The 21,956-nt window shown below is 33.0% G+C and overlaps 15 protein-coding genes across 15 annotated transcripts; 7 read left to right on the forward strand and 8 right to left on the reverse strand.

The window, feature by feature from the left end:
* Positions 1-140: 140 nt before the first annotated feature.
* cubi_02358 (uncharacterized protein) lies at positions 141-1,943 on the forward strand (the record flags this gene model as incomplete). Its single annotated transcript, XM_029019370.1, has 1 exon — positions 141-1,943. The coding sequence occupies one exon, from the start codon at positions 141-143 to the stop codon at positions 1,941-1,943; it is 1,803 nt and encodes a 600-aa protein (XP_028874491.1).
* A 900-nt stretch (positions 1,944-2,843) lies between these two features.
* On the reverse strand, positions 2,844-3,836 carry cubi_02359 (mitochondrial FAD carrier protein; the record flags this gene model as incomplete). Its single annotated transcript, XM_029019371.1, has 1 exon — positions 2,844-3,836. One exon carries the CDS (start codon positions 3,834-3,836, stop codon positions 2,844-2,846), a length of 993 nt encoding a protein of 330 aa, XP_028874492.1.
* Positions 3,837-4,195: 359 nt separating this feature from the next.
* On the forward strand, positions 4,196-6,304 carry cubi_02360 (SEC1-family protein; the record flags this gene model as incomplete). The annotated part of the gene is made up of 1 exon (XM_029019372.1): positions 4,196-6,304. The coding sequence occupies one exon, from the start codon at positions 4,196-4,198 to the stop codon at positions 6,302-6,304; it is 2,109 nt and encodes a 702-aa protein (XP_028874493.1).
* Positions 6,305-6,353: 49 nt separating this feature from the next.
* cubi_02361 (mRNA capping enzyme alpha subunit) lies at positions 6,354-7,751 on the forward strand (the record flags this gene model as incomplete). The annotated part of the gene is made up of 2 exons (XM_029019373.1): positions 6,354-6,402; positions 6,454-7,751. 2 exons carry the CDS (start codon positions 6,354-6,356, stop codon positions 7,749-7,751), a joined length of 1,347 nt encoding a protein of 448 aa, XP_028874494.1.
* A 31-nt stretch (positions 7,752-7,782) lies between these two features.
* On the reverse strand, positions 7,783-10,338 carry cubi_02362 (DNA topoisomerase III beta-1; the record flags this gene model as incomplete). The annotated part of the gene is made up of 2 exons (XM_029019374.1): positions 7,783-9,231; positions 9,280-10,338. 2 exons carry the CDS (start codon positions 10,336-10,338, stop codon positions 7,783-7,785), a joined length of 2,508 nt encoding a protein of 835 aa, XP_028874495.1.
* A 115-nt stretch (positions 10,339-10,453) lies between these two features.
* On the reverse strand, positions 10,454-10,878 carry cubi_02363 (uncharacterized protein; the record flags this gene model as incomplete). Its single annotated transcript, XM_029019375.1, has 3 exons — positions 10,454-10,603; positions 10,657-10,808; positions 10,866-10,878. 3 exons carry the CDS (start codon positions 10,876-10,878, stop codon positions 10,454-10,456), a joined length of 315 nt encoding a protein of 104 aa, XP_028874496.1.
* A 71-nt stretch (positions 10,879-10,949) lies between these two features.
* Positions 10,950-11,288, forward strand: cubi_02364 (CutA1 divalent ion tolerance protein; the record flags this gene model as incomplete). Its single annotated transcript, XM_029019376.1, has 1 exon — positions 10,950-11,288. One exon carries the CDS (start codon positions 10,950-10,952, stop codon positions 11,286-11,288), a length of 339 nt encoding a protein of 112 aa, XP_028874497.1.
* Positions 11,289-11,301: 13 nt separating this feature from the next.
* cubi_02365 (uncharacterized protein) lies at positions 11,302-12,123 on the reverse strand (the record flags this gene model as incomplete). Its single annotated transcript, XM_029019377.1, has 1 exon — positions 11,302-12,123. One exon carries the CDS (start codon positions 12,121-12,123, stop codon positions 11,302-11,304), a length of 822 nt encoding a protein of 273 aa, XP_028874498.1.
* Positions 12,124-12,252: 129 nt separating this feature from the next.
* Positions 12,253-12,520, forward strand: cubi_02366 (uncharacterized protein; the record flags this gene model as incomplete). Its single annotated transcript, XM_029019378.1, has 2 exons — positions 12,253-12,372; positions 12,419-12,520. The coding sequence occupies 2 exons, from the start codon at positions 12,253-12,255 to the stop codon at positions 12,518-12,520; spliced, it is 222 nt and encodes a 73-aa protein (XP_028874499.1).
* Positions 12,521-12,801: 281 nt separating this feature from the next.
* Positions 12,802-13,293, reverse strand: cubi_02367 (BTF basal transcription factor; the record flags this gene model as incomplete). The annotated part of the gene is made up of 1 exon (XM_029019379.1): positions 12,802-13,293. One exon carries the CDS (start codon positions 13,291-13,293, stop codon positions 12,802-12,804), a length of 492 nt encoding a protein of 163 aa, XP_028874500.1.
* A 285-nt stretch (positions 13,294-13,578) lies between these two features.
* cubi_02368 (uncharacterized protein) lies at positions 13,579-14,370 on the reverse strand (the record flags this gene model as incomplete). Its single annotated transcript, XM_029019380.1, has 1 exon — positions 13,579-14,370. The coding sequence occupies one exon, from the start codon at positions 14,368-14,370 to the stop codon at positions 13,579-13,581; it is 792 nt and encodes a 263-aa protein (XP_028874501.1).
* Positions 14,371-14,758: 388 nt separating this feature from the next.
* Positions 14,759-17,464, reverse strand: cubi_02369 (glycogen phosphorylase 1; the record flags this gene model as incomplete). The annotated part of the gene is made up of 1 exon (XM_029019381.1): positions 14,759-17,464. The coding sequence occupies one exon, from the start codon at positions 17,462-17,464 to the stop codon at positions 14,759-14,761; it is 2,706 nt and encodes a 901-aa protein (XP_028874502.1).
* A 421-nt stretch (positions 17,465-17,885) lies between these two features.
* cubi_02370 (60s ribosomal protein L21) lies at positions 17,886-18,365 on the forward strand (the record flags this gene model as incomplete). The annotated part of the gene is made up of 1 exon (XM_029019382.1): positions 17,886-18,365. One exon carries the CDS (start codon positions 17,886-17,888, stop codon positions 18,363-18,365), a length of 480 nt encoding a protein of 159 aa, XP_028874503.1.
* Positions 18,366-18,573: 208 nt separating this feature from the next.
* cubi_02371 (uncharacterized protein) lies at positions 18,574-20,544 on the reverse strand (the record flags this gene model as incomplete). The annotated part of the gene is made up of 1 exon (XM_029019383.1): positions 18,574-20,544. The coding sequence occupies one exon, from the start codon at positions 20,542-20,544 to the stop codon at positions 18,574-18,576; it is 1,971 nt and encodes a 656-aa protein (XP_028874504.1).
* A 232-nt stretch (positions 20,545-20,776) lies between these two features.
* Positions 20,777-21,772, forward strand: cubi_02372 (uncharacterized protein; the record flags this gene model as incomplete). The annotated part of the gene is made up of 1 exon (XM_029019384.1): positions 20,777-21,772. One exon carries the CDS (start codon positions 20,777-20,779, stop codon positions 21,770-21,772), a length of 996 nt encoding a protein of 331 aa, XP_028874505.1.
* Between the last annotated feature and the right edge of the window lie 184 nt (positions 21,773-21,956).

Consider the following 21,956-nt stretch of genomic DNA (forward strand, 5'->3'; position numbering starts at 1 on the left):
GAACACTCAGTTTATCTGTACTTTATTTGATTTTCCAATTTATTTTGAGATTATTTTTAATATTGAGACTTGAAACACAATACCTAGTACCGCGTGATTTCCATTAAAAAATAATTGACTCTTTCAATTTTGACTTAAAAATGGAGGAAAAGCCGAAATGTAATCGTTGGTTTTTGCTTTCATTGTACTTTCTAATCTCGTTTTCTGTATGCGGCTTAGTAGGCTCATTTACTGCTATTTTGCCACTACTTAGAAGAGCTTGTATTTTTTCGAATCTCTGTAGATGTGACCCAACTGCAAAAAACTATCGAGGTGACGACTGTTTGAACCCAGATTTAAGAGATTTAATATTATTCGAACCATTTTCAAGTGACGATGAATGCGATCCTATAGGTTGTAATCTACAGAACATTTTATATGTTGACGCCTGGAAATTTGGTTTGAGTGTTCCACTTATCACAAGCCCTATTGCAGGAACAATTGCAGATATAATTGGGCCAAGGGCACTAGGTACCATTGGAGCTTTATTTGTATGCTCGGGTCTATTTATTTGGCTTCTACTCACCAATATTTTTGAAATTCTATGGGTTGCCGAGTATTTGCTGAGTTTAAGCTGGTTATTTTTAGGAATTGGAAGGGTTTGTATTTCATATAGTATAGTTTCAGTTTCATCATTATTTGAGATGCAGTCTTTGGTTATTTCAATTTTGGGTGGCCTAATTGATGCTTCAATTTTATTACCGTTGTTAATAGGAAACTTCCAGCCTGGTTTGAAGAAATCGACTCAATTTGGAGAAAGTTTCTCCGGAATGGACAAAAAAATTGGAGAAAAATTATTTATTTATATTTATTTAGTTCTTTCATTACTTTCATTAGTATCACTTTTTTTAACATTGCCTTCAGTAACATTCAACAAACTTATTCCAAGAAAAAAACTCAGCGAAATTAAACAGTTTATTACTTGCCAGGAAGATATGGCAGATGGAAATCTGTTGAAAAAAGATTTTAAAAAGTTAGAAAAATCTGTTGTTAATGAAGATATATTAATTAAATGTCCAACAACGATACAGTTAAGAGCACGATCTGAAGTTACAAATGTTAAGGTGAAGGTAAAGTGCACTAATTCTGATGGACTAGAATGTGAATCTTCTGCAATGTGCGACCTTAAAGCCTCTTCTGCAATTATGGGTGGGTATAGCGTGGTTTGTTCATTAGCAAAATGTAGGTATTTACTGAATATTGATAAACTTAGAAGTTTTTCAACCCCTTCAAATTTAACAAATTTTGTTAACCCAGAAACCAGAAGTAGCCTAAATACAATAATTGACAGGCCAATATTTGAGCAGCTATTTAGTTACGAGTACTTCACATTTATGGCACTATTTACATATAATTTTTGGAGATGCTCCATTTTAGTTTCAAAAAGTGAATACATAGTTTCTTCAGCATTATATATGAATCAGAATGCTGCTATAAATCAGGAAATTCTTAAGATAATGAATATTTATAATATTATTATGAGTTTAGGAAGCATTTTCAGCGTAATTTGGGGTATTATTGCAACAAAATATGGTGTCAATTTCATGATTGGCTTAATTACTATTTTGGGGTGTTTTATTCATATTCTACTCATATTTATCCACATGCTACCATTCTGGTCCATTTATTTATATTTTTGGGCATTTTCCGCTCTAAGGTCCTTTATTTTCGGATCATTAAATTGTTTTATTGGTGATACATTTGGATTTTCAAATTTCGCGAGATTAGCAGGAATACAAGCTTTTACATGTTTTGTTTTTTTCCAAATTATGAACTATTTAACCTCCAAATATTTTGAAACAATCTCTTGGGCAAGAGTTAACCAATACTTGCTTATTCCTAATATTTTTTTACTTTCAGTTCCATTTATTTTGAAACTTCTTAAAACTAGGAGGGATAACTAAGGCTACACTATTTTTGGAGGTTAATCCATAGTTAAACTTTTGACTTTATATTTATTTAAATGAATTTTCATGGTTATTGAAAAAAATTCGAAAATAAGTGAGTAATTTACTTATTTCTGGAGTTATTGCTGGAATTATTCAAGCAATAACATAACTGCTTCATATTATAAAAACAAAGATACCATATAGATCATTTATTGAAATAATAGTTTTTTTAGTACAAAAAACTAATATAGGTACATATATTCAGGATTAAAGTATTCAGTATCTGGTTCCTTTGTCTTGTAAATTTTTTTGGTTAATTCCATCTTTAATTACTTATTTCACCGAAAGTGAAATATGTATTTCTCATAATAAGTGCTTGGTTAATGAGCCGAATATTATCATCATAGTTTACAGTTCCTTCTGAAGCTATCAAGCATGCAAGCTAGAAATAGATCATTCTTTCAAATCTTTGCTCTAACTATTTATTGTTTAAACGAAGCTTTAATACTATTTAGATATTTGTTAGTTTAATAAGAAATATCCCTTTTTAAGTTAATTTTTTTTTTGGGTGAAGCTTAATAGAATAAGAAATGTATTTTTAGGTGGGAAGCACAACTTTAGAGATTTATCAAGCAGAGTATTTGGAGGTGTAAGTGGTAGTGTTTTAGTGTTCACTACTGCAAATAATATCAAAATTTGTATTTTTACTAGAATAAAAACTGATCATTAAAATAACTCAATTCAGAATGCAATAAAAACAATTCAAAGGACTATTTGCACAACGTCATTCTATTTTGGATTATTTCTACGCACCCTACTGCTTACTTAATGCAGAATCATATATTTTGGTTGTTACAAATTTTCCAATACTACTAAAGAGAACATATATTGTAATTTGGAAACTGCATTAATTAGTTAAAACGTACAATTTTCTCCGTCAAATAAATATATAGCAATAAATACCGAGTTAACAACCATCTGACCAAAATATATTCCCCAATTTACATTTCCAAGTATTTCTTTAATTCCAACGTCGCCCCTACATAATCCAATATGATCATTTGTCTGGCACCTTTTCACTGTTGAAATAAGGGCTAACGGTGAAAGTAAGGATGTAATGAAATTACTGATCCCGTGCTTAAGATGTTTTTTATTATTTGGTTTTACTGTAGTTGTTGACTTCCTAGTTTCTATATCTTTCACAGAACAAAAATTTGTATATAAATAAGAATATAGATAGTTTTTTATCAGGTCTTCTGTTACTTTGAACATAATGTGTGCAGTAATTCCCTTCCATAAAGAAGTAATTCCTTCTTCTGAATTTATTGAGAGCTGAACTAGTGAGTATATTCCTATTACTGGCTCATTTATTCTGTCTTGGTCATTTTGTATACCAAGATTATAGCGCTTAACATCAAATATTGCCTGCTGTGTAGAAATTACAAGCAAAGGATAAGTTACCACTTCGGCTATGTATTTTGTGCTGTTCTTTACATATGCAGATTTTATATATGAATCGTGGATTTTATTACTGTGTCTTTTATAAATTTTTATAAGTTGATCATGTATCATCCGTGTTAAATATGAGTGTAAAGTCATAGGTAAAAAACCTCTATACAATCCCCAATACCCCTCCTCATTGTAAATACATCTCAGAGAATCGAAAACCAGCTTTAGTCCACTTAAATTATAAATAATCCCTCTACTTATTCTCGGGTTTGCGGTTTTCAAATGTGCATCTTCTATACTATTGCCATTATCGAGATAATTTTCAAAATAAGGTAAGCACATCGATTTGAGTTGGATCGTATAAACCGGATAAATAAGGACTAAATGAGGGCTATTTAGTACACCATATAGCCTGAGTAATTGCCATTGTTCATATAATTTCACCTTTGAAAAATTCATGATATTTATTCTTAAAATAATCAATACCGCTTTTTCATATTAGCTAAATTTTCAATAATTATTCGATAATTTAGGTAAGATTAAGTAGGCCATTTGAATCAACTGGAATCGTATTTATACTTGCATTACCAAACCTTCCCTTGCTTTTTGTTATTTCTCGAACCAAATGAGTTAATTTAATCGAAAATTTTTATATATACGTTATTCTCACTACTTGTTGTATTTAACTATTATTCATACTACTTTATTATTACTGATCTGAGCATAAACCGTTAATATATACTCCTTTGTAATTCCGCCTGGAACTATTTTTTAACATATCGCGCAAACGAAAAATGAAAATAATTTGAAAAAAACTGATGGATTTAATTCGACTTAAATCCCGTAAAACATTACTTAGTTTTCTTGAATGTATATCCAACAAAGATAATGGCAATAATTTGGCACCCCAACTTTTTATTGAAACATCAATTTCCTCACTGCTAAGTTTAATCACTGATATTGCAGATTATAATAATTTTGGTTTTAAAAAAATTCAACCTTTAATCATTTCAGAAGATATTGAGGAAAGATTAGAATCACTAGTATGCGATTTTGAATTTGATTCAAATACAAGAGTAAATCTTGTATATGAATTGAAATGTGTATTTCTTTGCCACCCATCATTGAGCTCCACCTTTACGATTGTTAAACACATAGAATTGATCTCAAAATTATTAAAAAAAAATATAAGAAAACAAAAAATTGATCTCTGTTTTTATATTGGTTTTGTTCCTTTTTATTCGAAATTAATATTACGGCTTCTACATCAGCAACTAACTTCACTAAATATTTTCCCCGAATGTTATTCAGTTAATTTATACTGGGCCCCTTTAGACGAAACATCTCTTTTGATGGAAATAAGAAATGTTTTTTTTGACTTCCACGTTTATAAAGAGGAATCTTCTTTACAATTGGTCGCCTATTCTTTATATTGGCTACTAAAGTTTACAAACTCAACAAATGTACCTATTTATTCAATAGGATCAGCAGGAGTGACAGTCCTAGAGCACTTGATGCGATATATCAAAGAGAATAACTCCTTATTAGATAATCTTAAACCTTTTGATTGGAATACGCTTTTTGAAACAGAAGATGATCAGAATTGTAAATATTTAGGGCTCAACCATTTCGACAAGGATTTATTAACAAATACTTTGGAATTTACTCAGAATTACCTTCAGAACTCTATTATTAACAATTCTTCAAATAATGATTTGATTAATGATTTTCCGATGTGTTTTGACCAGGTAATCATAATTGACAGAAGATGTGATCTTGTCACTCCATTTTCAACTCCATTCTCTTATCATGCTTTACTTGACTTTCTTTTTGGCGTCCAGAAAACATATGTTGATATACCAGCGGATAAAGTGCCATCAGATGTTAGTGAGGAATCTACTCATTGGAAACTACCTCTTTTTGGAGATCCATTATTCACAATATTAAAGGACCTGAAACTTAAGGATGTGGGGATTTACCTCCATCAAAAAGCAAACGAGCTTCAATCACTATATCAGGAAAAAGAGAAACTTAAGGATATTTCTGCAATCGGAGATTTTATTAGAAAATTAAAAGGTAAGCAACATGAACAAGGAACACTTGCTAAACATGTTAATATTGCTACATATTTAAATGAGTATTTTACAAAAGATTACCAAACCTTGACAAGATTAAGACTTGAAGATTCAATTATGTCGGATTCGTCCCAATCGGTGACGGGCGTTGTCAAGGAACTTAGTACAAGATTTTCAGAAGCCATTTCATTAAGAGGAACGGAGGAGTCTCCCTTCGAAGATCTTCTAGATCAGGAGGGTATTCAAATAGAGGAAATATATAGAATTTTGTGCCTCTCTTGCATAATTGAAAATGGTTTCAAGAATAGAAAAATTTATGAGCAAATAAAAAAGCATATATTATCAGTTTTCGGATTTGAGGAATTATATAGAATGAATATTTTGGAAAGGGTCGGACTTTTAAAACTAGAAGCGAGTAAAAAATCATATTGGCAACTAATAAAACGTTCTCTTAATCTTTTTGTTGATGAGAGTGAATCAGAAAATGACATCAGTTGTGTGTATAGTGGATATGCCCCAATAAGTACAAGAATCGTTGAAATCCTGTGTAGAGAAATTAGCAATACCAAGTCAAGTAGTGATGATTCTTCTAAAGAGGCACTTAATTATGTGTGGGGTCCTAGTGTTGAATTAATTCCGTCTACACTATCTACGGTTAAGCACAATTCATGTTTGGTTGTTTTTGTTGGAGGAGTAACATTTGGAGAAATTGCAACTCTTAGAAAGCTCCAGGGAATTATTAATAAGGAGATCATCGTTGCAACCACAGAAATTATTAACCATAGATCATTTTTCGAATCATGCAAAAAACCAGAAAGCATGAGCCACCTAAAAAATGAAAATAGCAAATGAGTTTTGCGCGCCATATGATACATTGAATAAAACTCCCTTCACTTTTCTAATGGATTTCGCACTAAATATCGAAATTCCTGGAGTTGTTTTGAATGACGGTAAGTTGAAATATTGTGTTTTCTTGGATATATATTTAATTTCTGATTAAGACTCCACAAGAAATGAGATTTTAAAAAAAGTGAGATCTTTTTGTGGTTGGCGTCAGGATACTTTTCCTGGCTCACAACCCGTATCCTTAAACAAACAAAAACTCGAATCTTGCATTGGAAAGAACCTTTATGTGGCTTGTGAAAAGACTGATGGAATTCGTCTCCTTCTATATGCGGCTAGTAAACGGGTTTTTCTAATTGATAGAAATCAACAAATTAATATGGTAAAGATGACTCTTCCAAGTTCATACTGGGATACGGTTTTTGAAGTAAAGAATTCAAATAGGAATTTCGAGAATTCGGAAATTCAAAAAAATTTGTTGGAAAAAAACTCTGAATTACTAAACCTAGATTCAAGTAGAGATAACCATACACAATACTTTCAACAAAATACTTTATTGGATGGAGAACTGGTTAAAGATATTGTTGAGGTTGATGGACAAAAAAGATATATTTTAAGATATTTGATCTATGATTGCATTTGTATCGAAAGAGATGATACTGTCAAATCCCTGCCTTTATTAGAACGACTTAAATTGGCATATCTGAAAGTTGTAATTCCAAAATGTAGATATGAACAGAATAGGATTGCAACATTGTCTGATCCCCCCCCATTTGAGTTGTATCTTAAGGACTTTTTTGAAGTTGATGAGGTTCCAGCAATATTAAATTTTTCAAAACGTTTACCACATCCAAGTGATGGGATAATCTTCACACCAGTTCACCTACCATACATTCCTGGAACATGCCCCCAACTATTGAAATGGAAACCACCTCACTTAAACACAGCGGACTTTGCAGCGATATTTTATGCAGAATCAGAGTCTTATGATTCTCGTGTATTTCTTGAACTTCTAGTTGGAATTCGAGGTGTTAGAGCAAGTGTCAACTGTTTCTGTGTACCAAAAGGAAATGTATATAATCAGTTGGTAGATCAATTCAAGCTATACAGAACTTCTGGACAAATACTAGAATGCTACTACGACGAAAATGTAATTTATTCAAAACCTGCCAAATCTGAAGATGGAAACATTTTATGGGACAAACCATTAACTACAGTTCAGGGTGGGTGGATAGTTGAAAGAATAAGATCAGATAAAAACTCCCCAAATGATATTAACACAGTAAATCGTGTATTCGAATCTATTAGAGATGGGATAAACAGTGAAGTATTAATCAATACTATAAAACTTTACCAGAAAAGTGGGAAGAGGTCTGTTGTCGAATACTGCAATCTTCCTGAGTCCGTTTCAAATTGTAGAAAAAACCAAAATGAAGTCAACTATAACGAAATATAAATAAAAGTATCAATAAAGGATTTTATTATATTTAATGTATTTTTCCTTTCTTCCCTCCACCTCTAAAACTAGTTTTCTTTCTATCTGATTTATAGACAACTTTAGGTGCGTTGATTACTTCAATTAAATTGAATATTTGTTCATCACAATTTGGACACCCAAGTAGGTATTCTGATAGTATTTTTTCTGTGCTAACCTTAAGCTTTCTAGATCCACATTTCTCACAGTGCTCACATAGAGAAATCTTTGCAGAGTTACTTTTTTTTAATGAGAAAGATGTAGAACATCTAGAGCAATCGAATTTCCAATCAGGAGAAGAACTTAAATCTAATGTGATAATCCCATCTCTACATTCCTGATTTGGGCAAGCCATAAAAAATGTTGATTTTAACGAGAAGTTACACGTTTGATGAGGACAAAGTTTACAAAACATATTATCTTTAGCATCCATAAAAGGAGGATCGTTGTAACATCTTGGGCAAAAGATACTTTTTTTCCCTTTTTGATCAGTAAATAATAATATTTCATAGTCATCAATTGGGCATTTAAGTTCTTTGTATATTTTAATAGTGCCTCTCTGAGGAATATCTAGATAAATTTCACAGAAAGAACAGTATAGCCTTTGAGGAAGAATATTCGAGATATAAGTCATATATCTTTTGCACTGTCCACACCTGCTAATTCTGCTACAAGAAGCTGAGATATTCGTAAAACCAAGCTGAAACAATGACTCAAAGAGACTAATATTTTCTGCAAAATAAAGAAATTTCAGCTTAAAAACCGATAGCGAGTGTTTAAGTACTGCCTTATGATTATATTTACCTTTAGCAATAAGATCAACATATTTCTCCATCTCGCTTCTAATCATAGGCATAACAAGCTCATGATCTACATTCATAATTCCATGTACAAGAGCAGTACCTAATTTTGTGGGTTCCAACCTTCTTCCTGCAACTAACTTTACATATTCACGCTCCTGAATTTTTTGGATATGTGTTGGCATTGAAGCATCTGTTCCAATTCCATATTTTTCCATTAGAGAAAGTAGATCGCTTTCACTTAAAATAGGTGGAGGTTTTGTTTCTTTAGTGATAATCTCTATATTTTTAATTGAAACTAATTCATTTTGAGCAAAATTTGGAATAACACTTGATTCATAACAAGCACTTCTTCCTTGAATCACTGAAAATCCATGGTCTATGATTTGCTTCCCACTTAGCACAAAAGTCTCTCCATTAAGATCAAATTTAATCGTTTTGTTTATTATTTTTATGTCACTTGATATTGTTGCAAAAAAGTGCCGAGTAATTAAATCGTAAAGTCTCCAAGAATCCCCATCTAAATCACTTTGAGTTGCAGACCTAACTGGTGTAATTGGAGGGTGATCACCTAAATCTACTCCATCTTTTCTTGGCAAGTTGAAACCTTTTTGAAGCATTTCTGATGAATAACTCCCCCATATTGGATTGTTCTTAAACATCTGAATTTATAATAAGAAGAATCATTAATTATTTCATTATGAACTTACCGCTATTGTAGATTTTATATCAAAATTCTTTGGATATCTTGATGTTTCTGTTCTAGGATAAGTAGTAAAGCCAGAAAGATACAACTTTTCTGCAATGTTCAATGTTTGAAATGGTCCAATCCCAAGTACTGTAGATGCCAATTTGAGCATACTCACGGTATTTAAAGGTAATGGTCTAATTCTTCTTGTGTTTTTGCTTGTAATATCAATAACTCTTGCTACTACTGGTTTCTTACTTTGAATTAATTGAAGAAAACAATTCGCAACCTGAATTTCAAATACTCTGGAACGACTCCAGTTAAGATTTATATCTTGAGAGTCTTTAGATAAAGTCACAGAAATTGTGTAGTATTTTTCTGGTATAAAGCTACTTATTGAGTCTCTTCTTTGGACAGTAAAAAAAAGCGTTGGAGTCTGGCAAGGGCCATAAGAAATTATTGAACTTTTATTAAAATCACCAAATTTGCTCTTCAAATAATTTGTTTGCAATCTTGAAAAGGCAACTCCAATTTTTAGATCTAGCTCTTGTCTCACATCTACAGCATCTGATTCATTCTTATTCGGTGAAACTAGGTTCTTCATTGCATAAGAAATATCACTTGGAGCAATTGACGAAAACTTTGCTCTGAAAACCCAGTCCTTCTGATCTCTTCCTTTGTTCATGTTGTTCGAAACTACACTAATTATTTCAAAACATATGTTTTCTCCTTCTCTATCACAGTCAAGCCAAAGTACTAAGTAACTACAACCTTTCGATTCTTTTTCTAAATGTGAAATCATTTTTGATGAAGATTCATTTTTAATTATTGGTGCATCAAAAAGAGAAACTGGATCTGTTTTTTCCCAGTTGGAGTAGCTTTGAGGAAAGTTAGTTTCAAAAACGTGACCTGCGACTGAAGTTACCTTAAATTGAACATTCATTCCCCTAAAGTTCCCATTAAACTCGTGTACAGGAGTTTTTGCACGCCGTGTGACTAACTTTCCATTTGAAAGAATCTTCGAAATAGTATCAGAGATTGATGGCTTCTCAGCCACCATTAACACTTTAATTGGTGACATAATTAGCAAACTTCATTAATTCCCCACTAAAACCAAATATTTCTTTTCTGATAAATTAACATTAGTAGACGAGACATTTTTTACAATGTAATATTTTACATAAATTTATGCAATACTATTTTTTGTGTTGGTATAAACTATCTATCTTAGAACTTCCAAGATTTACTATTTTAGGGCATCCATCCCTATCTTTTTCACAAATTGTACATTCCCTACAATAATATGCATCTGAAACACCTTCAGAGCCACAAATTATGCATCGTCCCTAAAGAAATATTGATAGCAGTTACTTAGAAGGTCACAAAAAGAATCACTTACCTGCTGGGAGCCATAGTTGCACTCGTTGCATATTCTAACAACAGTTTCAGGATGTACTAGAGAGTCACATATTGGGCATCTGCCTTCGCATCTAGCGCATAAACGCCCAATTGCGACTCCTGGCTGTCTCCTACACATTAATAGGCCTGGCTCTAAATTCAATTAGAAAATTTATTAACTTAATCATAAGATTCCAATAAAAAACTTACGGTGTCGCAACATAGATTCAAATAAATAAAATATTAGAAGCGGTAATTCATATTATTATTTATTGATAAAAAAAAAATTTAGGCATGCCAGAAACAATAACCAAATCCAACATAATATTAATTTATATTTCGGTAAAAAATCAAGACGAAGCTACCTCAATTGCTAAAACTCTTGTAAATGAAGAACTTTGTGCATGTGTAAGTATTATTCCTAGTGTGAGAAGCATATATAAATATAAAGGGCAAGTTCATGATGAAAATGAAGCTATTTTATTGGTAAAAACCACTTCTCAATTGTTTACAACTCTTAAAAAAAAAGTTATGGAAATTCATTCATATGAAATACCTGAAATTATTGCCACCAAAATTACATATGGCAACGAAAAGTACATTAATTGGGTCAATCAAACGGTTAGAAACTAAAAGTTATGTATTATTAATATATAAAATTATTTAGTGGAAGATTATAAATTGAAAGATCACTAAAAGAACTGTAAAATACGGTTTTATAATTATCGACAGGAAAATCCGTCTTTTTATAGTCAATCTTTGAAAGTGTAGATAACAATATTTTGCAATATTCACACCTTTTGTTAAAATTTTTGTTTGAATCTATTTTGAAAGTTTCCAAATTATTTCCCCATACAATCATCCGAGCTGAGTCTGAATATAACACTTTTCCTTCGCCAATATTGAAGTAATGTATTAACATTCCAAAAACACAGCGATCACAGTGTGGCATAAAAAATAATATATTTATGTGACTGTCCCTGCCATACAATTTATTTTTTAATTGGTAATGAACTGTGTTTAAAGGTATACTTAAATCATGTACTGTAAATACTTCAATGTGAGTGTCGAATGTCATAAATAATTCAAAAATAAGTTCTCTATCAATTTGGGTAAATTCTGGGTCGCAAAAGTAGATTCCCTCTAGCTTTATGCGTTCATTTATGGCAGCCACTGCTGCAAGCTGGAAAAATGAAGAAAAATTATAATTGAAGTTCGACTCCAAACTTCCTAGACCAATAACGAACAAAATATCACTGTGGCAAATGCAACCGCTCCTCAAAGTGCATCTTGGACTGAAGCATACTCTTTTTTTGACCCAATTTTCTATAATTTGACTTTCTAGATGTTCTATTAGTGTACTCCAAAATTCGCTTTTCAATAGCTTCTCTTTACATTCTAAAACTTTTCCCTTAATATTTCGTATTTTATCGTCCACATTTGTATTTTTATTAACAGTATTGTCCATAAAATTAAATGCTGGTTTTTAAGCTCTCTGGATCTAATTTGAAAATGGGATTTTAAGTTACGATACTGAAATAGGAATGCCGCCAAGACTTATCTGATAATTTAACATTTAATAATAAATTGATTAAATATGACGCAGGGAATAATTAATAAAAAAAAAGCAATTCAACAAAAGCTGAAAGAGAGGAGTAACAAACCTGTTCCCTCTAAAAAGCCAAAGAACTTTAAAAAACAAAAAACTCTTAGAAAGGTAAGTTATTGTTTATTTTGAGAAAAAAAAAATTAATAAATTTTAGAACAAGAAAGTGGTTGGTGTTCAACAGATAGAAAATCTGCTTTCTGGAGCAGCAGTTTCAGCCAACGAGCATATGAAGTACCTTGCAAACAAACTCAAATGACAACATCAAGTCAAACACAAGTTAACTTATAGTTTCGAACACTAGGGGAAAAATAGAGTAGAAAGTGTTAGATTAATTAGAAAAAAAACAATAATAGCTATATTTTGCCTATTAATGCGTTACATTCGTGTTTATCCGTCTAAGATGCATTCAGGTTTTTTAACGAAAAGGCTGGACGAATATCAATATCAAAGGATGTTACAAATGTAACTGCCACTTCACATCATTTATGTGAAAAATCCCCAGACTCATTAAACAAAATATATTAGGCTTAAGGCGAATTACTCTTCAACATCTTCGAAATTCTCAACTAAGTCTGGGATGTCGTCATCTTCCCCCGTTGCCATCTTTACTCGGTTTGCCTGAGATTCCTCTAAAAGCTTCTGGAATTTTGGATCGTTTAGAAATGCACTCAGATCCATTGGATTAATTTGCTGAGGTAAGTCTTTGATAAGTTTTTCTTGTGGGTTACCTGTAAGGATGTATGTGTTTGTAGCAACGGAAGCCTGTAATTTTGGGTTTGAAAAGTGAAGACAAGTACCATCCTTCCTCATCATTGTCACTTCACCAATAGCAGGAAAAGTTTGGCACCTAAAACGAGAAGTTACTGCCTGGAGTTTTTTTACGTCTACACCGGTTGATGGTTTCTGTGCTCTCTTCTTTCTTCTTGCTGTACCTTTACCTCCAACTTGAGTAGTTCCCACACCAAACCTATCTCTAAGTTTTTGACGAGCTTGCTCGATGGTGTCATCAGCCTTTGTATCAGGTCTCATTTTCTAGAAATATTTGTTTGTCCTACTAAATTCAAAGGATCGCCAAAATTTGCTACGCGCGACAACTTTCATGACTCATTCCTCAAGTTATTAAGTTCTTGTCTCGTAATTATTTGAGAAATACGTCTTATAGAGCGTCTCTAGTTACTACCCCGCAATGAATAATAAAGCGCTACGAGATCGGAAATATATTTGAATTTGAATAAAAAACTGCTTGTATTCACAGTAAGTTTCTTTTTTTCTGGTTCTTAACTGTTAGACTTGTATACTAAATCGTTCCTGTTACTATCCTATGAAAATTGACCCCAATCTCTTCCTTATCCCATCTTTTTTCCTAAATTTCTGCGCCTTTTGAACAATTTTTATGCTTTTACTTACGAAATCATCTTTTTCATACTTTCTCCAAATCTTGTTTTTCACCACCAAACAAATAGTGATGATAGATGCCAGTTGGTGAGCTGTGAGAACGAGCAAAATAGCTAGAATCACTACTAACCATGACTCGATTGTGTTATAAGTTATTCCGGGATAAATCATGGTTTCTAGTTTATTTACAACAAAATAATTTAAGGCCAGATATGAAAGAACAACCATAAACAAATTCTTAGAAGAAAGAGACGAAAAGTTTGACAAACGAATGAGGTAATCAACGCAAATAAATATGAGCCCCATGCCATGCATTTGCACCTCCCAAATAATTGATCTCCACCTTTCTTGTGGATAAACTATTATCCAGAAAAACGGAACAATTACACTTTGTAATGAAACACTCAACTCTCTTACAAATGTGCATGAATGTATTAGATTTGTAGATACATTCACTTTCACTAAACGTTCGTAATCTACCAACGTTGCTATAAAATAAAATATCAGAGTTGAAGTGCATCCCCAATTTGTCAAATAGTAAAAAAAGCTGAAATAGTTGGGTCCACAATCCAAAAACATCATCATCCATAAAACAGAGAAATATGCAAGAGATAACACGTCATAAAATAATCTAAGTTTTGCATTGGAATTAGCCTTTTCCCCCTCCTCGGCTATTCTCACTTTGCTTGGAACAGTTTCCTTTTCTTCCATTGTTATGCCTTTTTTAAGTAAAAAAAATGCTGACAAATCGATATTTATAACCTGCATGGCGCAATATGGGATACTAGATTCCATGTAATTTACGTCATTGATAAAATAAACCCACGAAAAACACACGCGCCATTTGACATTTTTGGCGGTAATATAAATCTTTACCTTTATTACTGAGAATCTCAAAATGTTAATTATTATTATTACAAGCAAAAAATATAATACTGCTTAAACGAAACACTAAGTAATTTACTATTAAATTAAATTTGTTTACTGAAATCCTTTTCTTTGTCAATTTAGTCTAGGCAGCTAATGCAACAGGATATTATTCAATAGTTTTCAGAATATTAATGAGTGTTTATTTTAGGTTGGCAATTCAGTTAATCATTCACTTTGATTTATTAGGCAAATATCCGGATAGTTTTTTGCATGCCTCCGGTGCAGGTCTCTCACATTGTTCGAGCTCCCAGATTGCTGTAGCATACTCCTCAATTGTTCTATCGGTAGAGAATTTTCCCATTGATGAGGCTGCTTTAATGCAAGTCTTAACCCATGTATTTTGGTCTCTGTATGCCTGATCAACTCTAATTTGTGCATCACAGTATAGTGGGAAATCATGGCATATTAAGTAGAAGTCTCCAATTTGACCATCGCCGTTAGAACAGATCTTGTTCACAATTTCACAGAATTCTCCTTGAGCCTTTCCATCGCCAAGCATAATCCCTCCAGTTCTAATAAAGTTAAAGACGTCGCATAACCTTTGGTCAATTGGGTAGTTTCCTTCTCTCGCTCTATTCCTAATGTGTTCAACTTCATGTTCTAAAGCACCAAAAATGAACATAGTTTCGTTTCCGCATTCTTCTCGAATTTCAACGTTAGCACCGTCAAGAGTACCAAGAATAAGTCCACCATTCATTACAAACTTCATGTTACTTGTTCCTGATGCCTCTGTTCCAGCAGTTGAAATATGTTGTGAGATATCAGATGCAGGAATAATAATTTGAGCATTACTGACATTATAGTTGGGTAAGAAAATACACATCAAGTAATCTTTAGTATCTGGGTCATTGTTTATCATTACTGAGAGGTTGTTCATCATTTTTATTGCAGTTTTAGCTACAGCGTATCCAGGGGCAGCCTTCCCACCGAAGAAACAACATCTTGGTACATATTTCTTTCGTTCTTCAGGTGAAATGTGCTTTAGTGTTAAATATCTGTGAATAATGTAAAATAAATTAAGTAGTTGACGCTTGTACTCATGAATTCTCTTGACTTGTATGTCAAAGAGCATACTTGTGTTTACCTTGTATCCTGTATTTATTTCAACCCACTTTGCAAGTCTTTCCTTGTTACTTAATTTCACTTCAGCCCATTCTTTCTGGAGAGATAAATCATCGATATTGTTTTGTAGACTTCTAATCATATCGAAGTTAGTTAGCCAACTATCAGATCCCAGCCAGTTTGAAATTAAATGTGAAAGCTTTGGATTCGCACAATTAATCCATCTTCTTGGGGTAACTCCATTTGTCACATTAATAAATTTGTCTTTGATTCCTTTGCGTCTATAATATTCAACAAAATCTGAAAACAAATCTTTTTTAACTATTTCACTGTGAATAACTGCGACACCATTGACTTTTTTACATCCAATAACTGCCAAGTTTGCCATTCTAATTTTTTTGTCCCATCCTTCTTCATAAATAGACATTTTTGAAATCCATGGCCCATCTCCCAATACAGCCCTTACATCGCTCAAAAACCTATGGTTTATTTCGTTTATTATCATCAGGTGTCTAGGGAGTAGTTTATTGAACAAGTTCGAGCTCCACTTTTCTAAAGCCTCAGGTAGAACTGTATGATTTGTGTAATTGAAACATTGGTTTGTGATATTCCAAGCAAAGTCCCAATCCAACTCTTCAATATCTATCAAAATACGCATCATTTCAGCTACAGCAATAGTTGGATGAGTATCATTAAGTTGGCACGAGACCTTTTTAGGTAATTCGCTCCAATCTACCTTTCCAGACTTCTTAAATCTTCTTAAAATATCTTGAATAGTTGCGCATACGAAGAAGTATTGTTGTTTGAGCCTCAGTTCTTTTCCTTGCTCAGTGTTATCATTTGGATATAATACAGAAGTAATGTACTCTGCTCTTTGTCTTGCACAGACAGCATCAACATACTTCCCTTCGTTGAAAGCATTAAAATCGAATTCTCTTGAAGGAGTCGCCTTCCAAAGACGTAAGTTAATACAGTTGTAGGTGTCAAAACCTGGAATTGGATTGTCATATGCAACTGCTTGAATTACTTCACCATCAACCCATCTGAATTTCTTTTTCCCATGTTCTTCAAATTCACGTACATGACCATAAAATCTAACGCCATATGTCACGTCCTGACGTTCAATTTCCCACGGATTAGATTGCACAAGCCAATAGTCTGGGTGCTCAAATTGACGCCCTTGAACGATCTTTTGTTCAAAGATACCATAAGTATATCTAATTCCATATCCCCATCCAGCATAATTTTTCGTGGCGATAGAATCTAAAAAACACGCAGCAAGTCTTCCCAACCCTCCATTACCAAGGGCAGCATCATGTTCATTGTCATATAATGCTTCAAGGTTGTACCCTAAGTCAAACAGAGACTTTCTGTAGTTTTCCTCAATATCCAGATTAACAAGAGCGTTTTGCATGGCTCTACCAAGCAAAAATTCTAGACTCAAGTAATAACAACGTTTACAGTCTCTTTCACTAAAGTATTCATTTGTATCATTCAGGTTTTCAATTAGACGATCTCTTATACTATAAGCAGTTGCTCTATAAGCAACATTGTCGTCAAAATTGAACCTAGTTCTTGCAAGTGTGTATTCAACATGATTAACTATTGATCTCTGAATAGACTCAATGTCTGTTGGTAAGTAGCTTTCCATTAAATACCACAACTTTTCTCTTCTCTTGTCTGCGGTTGGATCGAAGTCGTCCAAGTACATTCCTGTCATACCTCTTGGAACAGCTCCAGTCAACTTTGAGAATGAGGCTTTTCTCCTCATCTCAAAGTTGTAGTTATCACGAGTAAATACACTATCTCCCATTTTTATTGCCACGATTCCTGTTGAATTAGTTTACTTAGCAATGATGGCTTTACTGTATTTGCCTAAATACTTCAATTTGGCATGCAAAAAAATAGTCAGACACTAATTCGCGTTATGCTCGTATTTGAGTGAATACCGCACGAAAATAGGCTCGAAATAAATTTAAATTCCCTTAAATTTTATGTAAAGCTAAGCAATAACTTCTAAATGCGGAAGCCGAATGATTGGGAGCCATCTCAAAAAATACTTGTAGCACATGATCTAATAATTATTGACCGGTGACTCGCAAATGGCGCCATTTAGGTACGTGTAGCACCAAACAGTCCAAATGTGTCTCCGCGTCTCTAAAAAAAATTTTAGGGGTAACCAATAAACGAGTTAAACTTTATTGAATTTTTCTTTTTGGTTGAAGTAACTCAAGATGCCTCATTCATTCGGTAAGAGAGCAAGAACTCGCTCAAAGTTCTCCAAGGGATTTAGACAAAAGGGTGTTCCCATGTTGTCAAGATATTTGAAACCCATCAAGGTTGGAGATTATGTTGATATCGTTGTCGACTCCTCTATTCACAAAGGTATGCCATACCACTTTTATCATGGGCGCACCGGTGTTGTATACAACGTAGCTCCCAGAGCCTTGGGTGTTATTGTCAATAAGGTTGTTGGTAACCGTCAAATCGCCAAGAGAATCAATGTAAGAATTGAGCACGTAAGACTTAGTCGATGCAATGAGGATTTCCTTAAGAGAGTCAAGGCTAATGATGCTGCAAGACACGAGGCCCACGTTGCAGGTTTACCATCACCTGTAACAAAGCGTGTTCCACAATTACCAAGGGAAGGTGGATTTGTAGATTGCTCAAATATGGAGGTGCTCACTCCCCATATTACTGTTGCTATTTGCTAATTTGATGGAATTAACTTATAGGCACCACTATTTAATTTTTTTGTAAGTTTTCTTTTTATTCTTTCTTTTATATCCCGATTGTCTGAATCCATTAAAACTTGTATAATTCAACGTGAGACCCAAATACAAAGGTCCAAATGAAAACTAAAAACACAGAAAGGTTCGAATTACAAATAAAAGCTATTAGAGAATAAGAGCATTTAGTAAACTATATTGCTAGTTTTTGTTCTTGCAGAAAAGGTCCGGTTTCAACTAAATAGAAAACTGTCAATGAAAAAATGAAGAATGTAAGAATTGGGTACAAAATAGGGAAGATATCAAATACTGACCCAACCTGTATTTCAGCAGACCCCTTGACTGACTTAATTGAATCAAAAGGGTCAATTAAATTTGAGGAGGGAAAAGAATCAACTGATGCTAATTTCGATTTACTTATATCAAGATCAGTTCCCGGCAAAATCCAGCCTTCTTTCCAGTAATAAGTTTCCAAAAATGCAACAACCGGTCTTTGTTCAAAAATATTTTTATCATAATCATCATCAGTAAGATCATTTATACTAATCAACATCTGATTCGTTACTTGTGCTGGAGTTTGATTTGGACGGTAACACTCAAAACAGAGCCCAACTGGAGGGAAGGAGACTCCAGTTCCTACATAAGAAACGAATGACGATCTTTTCTGCCTTAAATGCTCATAACTACTTTCGGTTGCAACTCTTAGCGTTACTAGATTATGAACTCTAAATAGCCAAAAGACCAAACCCTCAGCTTCATAAAGTAAAACTGGAAATTTGTCGCCAGCTGTTGGTGGAATGTAAGAAGTTCTATCACATGTATTATTATTAATTATAGATTCAAAATGTTCCTTACAACTTTGGCAGACCATAAAATATTTGACAGTTTCGGCTATTCTATTCACAACCTGCCCAGGTGTGAGCGAAGGACCATTATATAACGGACAGCCTTTTCCTTGTTTTTGAACACCTTTAAGTAATGACACTGTCCATGAATGGAAAAGAAGCCAAATTCCACAAAATAGAGACTTTTTGCAAATGTAAAATGTGGGATCACCACCATTTTGTGTAATACCTATACCTTCAATCACAATTGTTTTTATGAATCGCTGCCAATCATCTAGTGAAAGTTTAGAATAAATACAATTGTCTCTATTGTCCATGTATTTTTTAAGAAATATCAATATATTTCTAAGTTGCACCCTCGTTCTTTTGCTTGGAATAAGGACCCAACTAGTTTCAACAAATCTATACAAAGCATTCAAACGTTTCTTTTCTAAAAACTGTGAATTACCTTTTACATCGTTACCAAAAAAAACCCAATTATGTAAAATATATAATTTGGTTGTTATTGCATCAACTATTACATGGGAAGGACTTATTTGCATTGACTCCTCACTCCACCTACCCAAATAATTAGGAGTTCCTGCCTTTATTTGTGATATCACTGATGAAGACAACACTGAGCTATTATTTACTGGCTTGAATACTTTCTCTAAGTCAAAGGCTCTAATAATTGAGCACATAACAAAGGTGTCTTCATTTATTACTGACATAGAAACCGATTGGTTTTTCAAATGTTTAAAATAAGGTAACTCAATCAATTTTGGAATATGTTTCTCGGGGAATACAATGTGATTCTCTGATTTTCTTGTGCAATTTATATCACTAAATTCCGTATAATTAATTAATGATTGTAAATTTATTTTTTTGTTCTCAGGGGCGATTAATCTAAGGTTAGGGAGTCCCTCAATTCCCCAAGTTGAGCATTCGCTATATCCTTTCCCACATTCAAATGCGTAGAACTTTACACCAGTAGGGGTCAATAATTCTGCAACCTTTTTTAAAGAATTTGAAACCATATGGCAATATGCACAGAATGAAGAATAAAAAATGATTACTTTTGGAGAACTCAAATCCGCTGAAACTGCATCTCTCAACTCCCCTACAGAAGCTAATTCTTTAATGAATGTTGACTTTGTATAAATACCTTCCTTTGTTTCAATTCTAAGAAGGTGAGCACCCACAAACCACGTGCAAATATACCAAATAAGAAATAATAAAAAACAAAAAATATATCTTGACCACAACATTCTACCTAATATTCCATTATTTTTGTCAATTGTATGATTTTTTCTTTTGTGTTTCCATGAGAAACGGTTCATAAATAATCTTCTACTTTACGATTAATAAAATGCCGGTATTTGTTTTGACCGGCGCGAAATTATTTTTATTAATAAAATAATAACCAATAAAAAGGCCAGTTTGCATAACGCGTTTAAAATGATTATTATTTGTACCGCTTTGAGAAATTAATATAATCAGAATAATTGTTGATACTGTAATACTTAATAAAGTGTATGCAAGGGATTCATCTTAATCTACAGTAAATCCTTGATGGATGCTACAAAACAGGTACAGAAGAGTTCTTCTTCTTCATGTGATCAAGAAGATACGCCACCACAAAAAAATACTATAAACAGTCAAGATCAAAGCAACAAACAGGCTTCGACTCAAAATAATGTGGATAATAAGTTGAAACTTGAAGACATTTTATACGAAACTAATCAGCAAGCAATTTCTTACAACCGAACGAACTATGGGTTATTAGGTATTCTGAATGTAATTAGAATGACAGATTCTGATTTAAATATTCTGGCTCTCGGTACCGATCTGACTACACTAGGACTCAACTTGAATTCATCCGAATGTTTATATCTCAATTTTGACTCTCCTTGGAGTTCAAACAAATCGGCCCAACCAGAATCTGAAACAAACGAAATAATTCAAGCATTTGCAAATACTCCCCATAATGTTTCACAAATAATTGGGTTGAAGTCAACATATGTCCAGAAATTTGCTCTTGAAACCTTGTTTTACATTTTTTATAATATGCCACAAGACTTGCTTCAGGGTTTTGCAGCTGTGGAACTTTGTAATAGGGGTTGGTTATATTATCCCGAATCTTTTCAATGGTATTCGAAGGTTCAAAATGAAGAAAGGCAGACTACTGAATGGCAAGTTTTTGATACCAATAACTGGTGCAAAGTCTCTATTTCTGAACCCCCATCAAGCAATTTACTTTCAATAGATGAGATTCGTCCAAGTGTAGAGGAAGGAGTTAGAATCCACTCCAAATGGATACAGGAACAGAATCAGATTTATCAAATTGTCCAACAACAAATGCAGCAGCAGTCAAACAATCGCAATAAAGGCCCTGAACCACAAGCAAATTCTAATATGAACAATGTCAACGATTTTAGTTCAGCACATAATCAAAGAAACATTCAACATTCTTTTCCTCAGACTGGGAACAACCAGACAATTAATTCAAACAATTATTCTAATTTTAGATCTTCTAATAGGCATAATTCAAGTTTTCAAACACACTGATTTATTAAAACTTTATATATATTTAAATTGTTGGCAGCATTACATTGCTAAATAATTTTAAGGTACTAGCTATTGTATTCTTTTTTTTCTATACATTGTAATGAACTTAATATTTTAATATTACATATTAGACAGCTGGAGTGAAATTAGTTTCTTTTAATTCTAGTTATTTTTTTACCTCGGA

The sequence above is a fragment of the Cryptosporidium ubiquitum genome (genome assembly GCF_001865345.1).
Source record: "Cryptosporidium ubiquitum isolate 39726 chromosome Unknown contig_4, whole genome shotgun sequence".
Classification (NCBI taxonomy): domain Eukaryota; phylum Apicomplexa; class Conoidasida; order Eucoccidiorida; family Cryptosporidiidae; genus Cryptosporidium; species Cryptosporidium ubiquitum.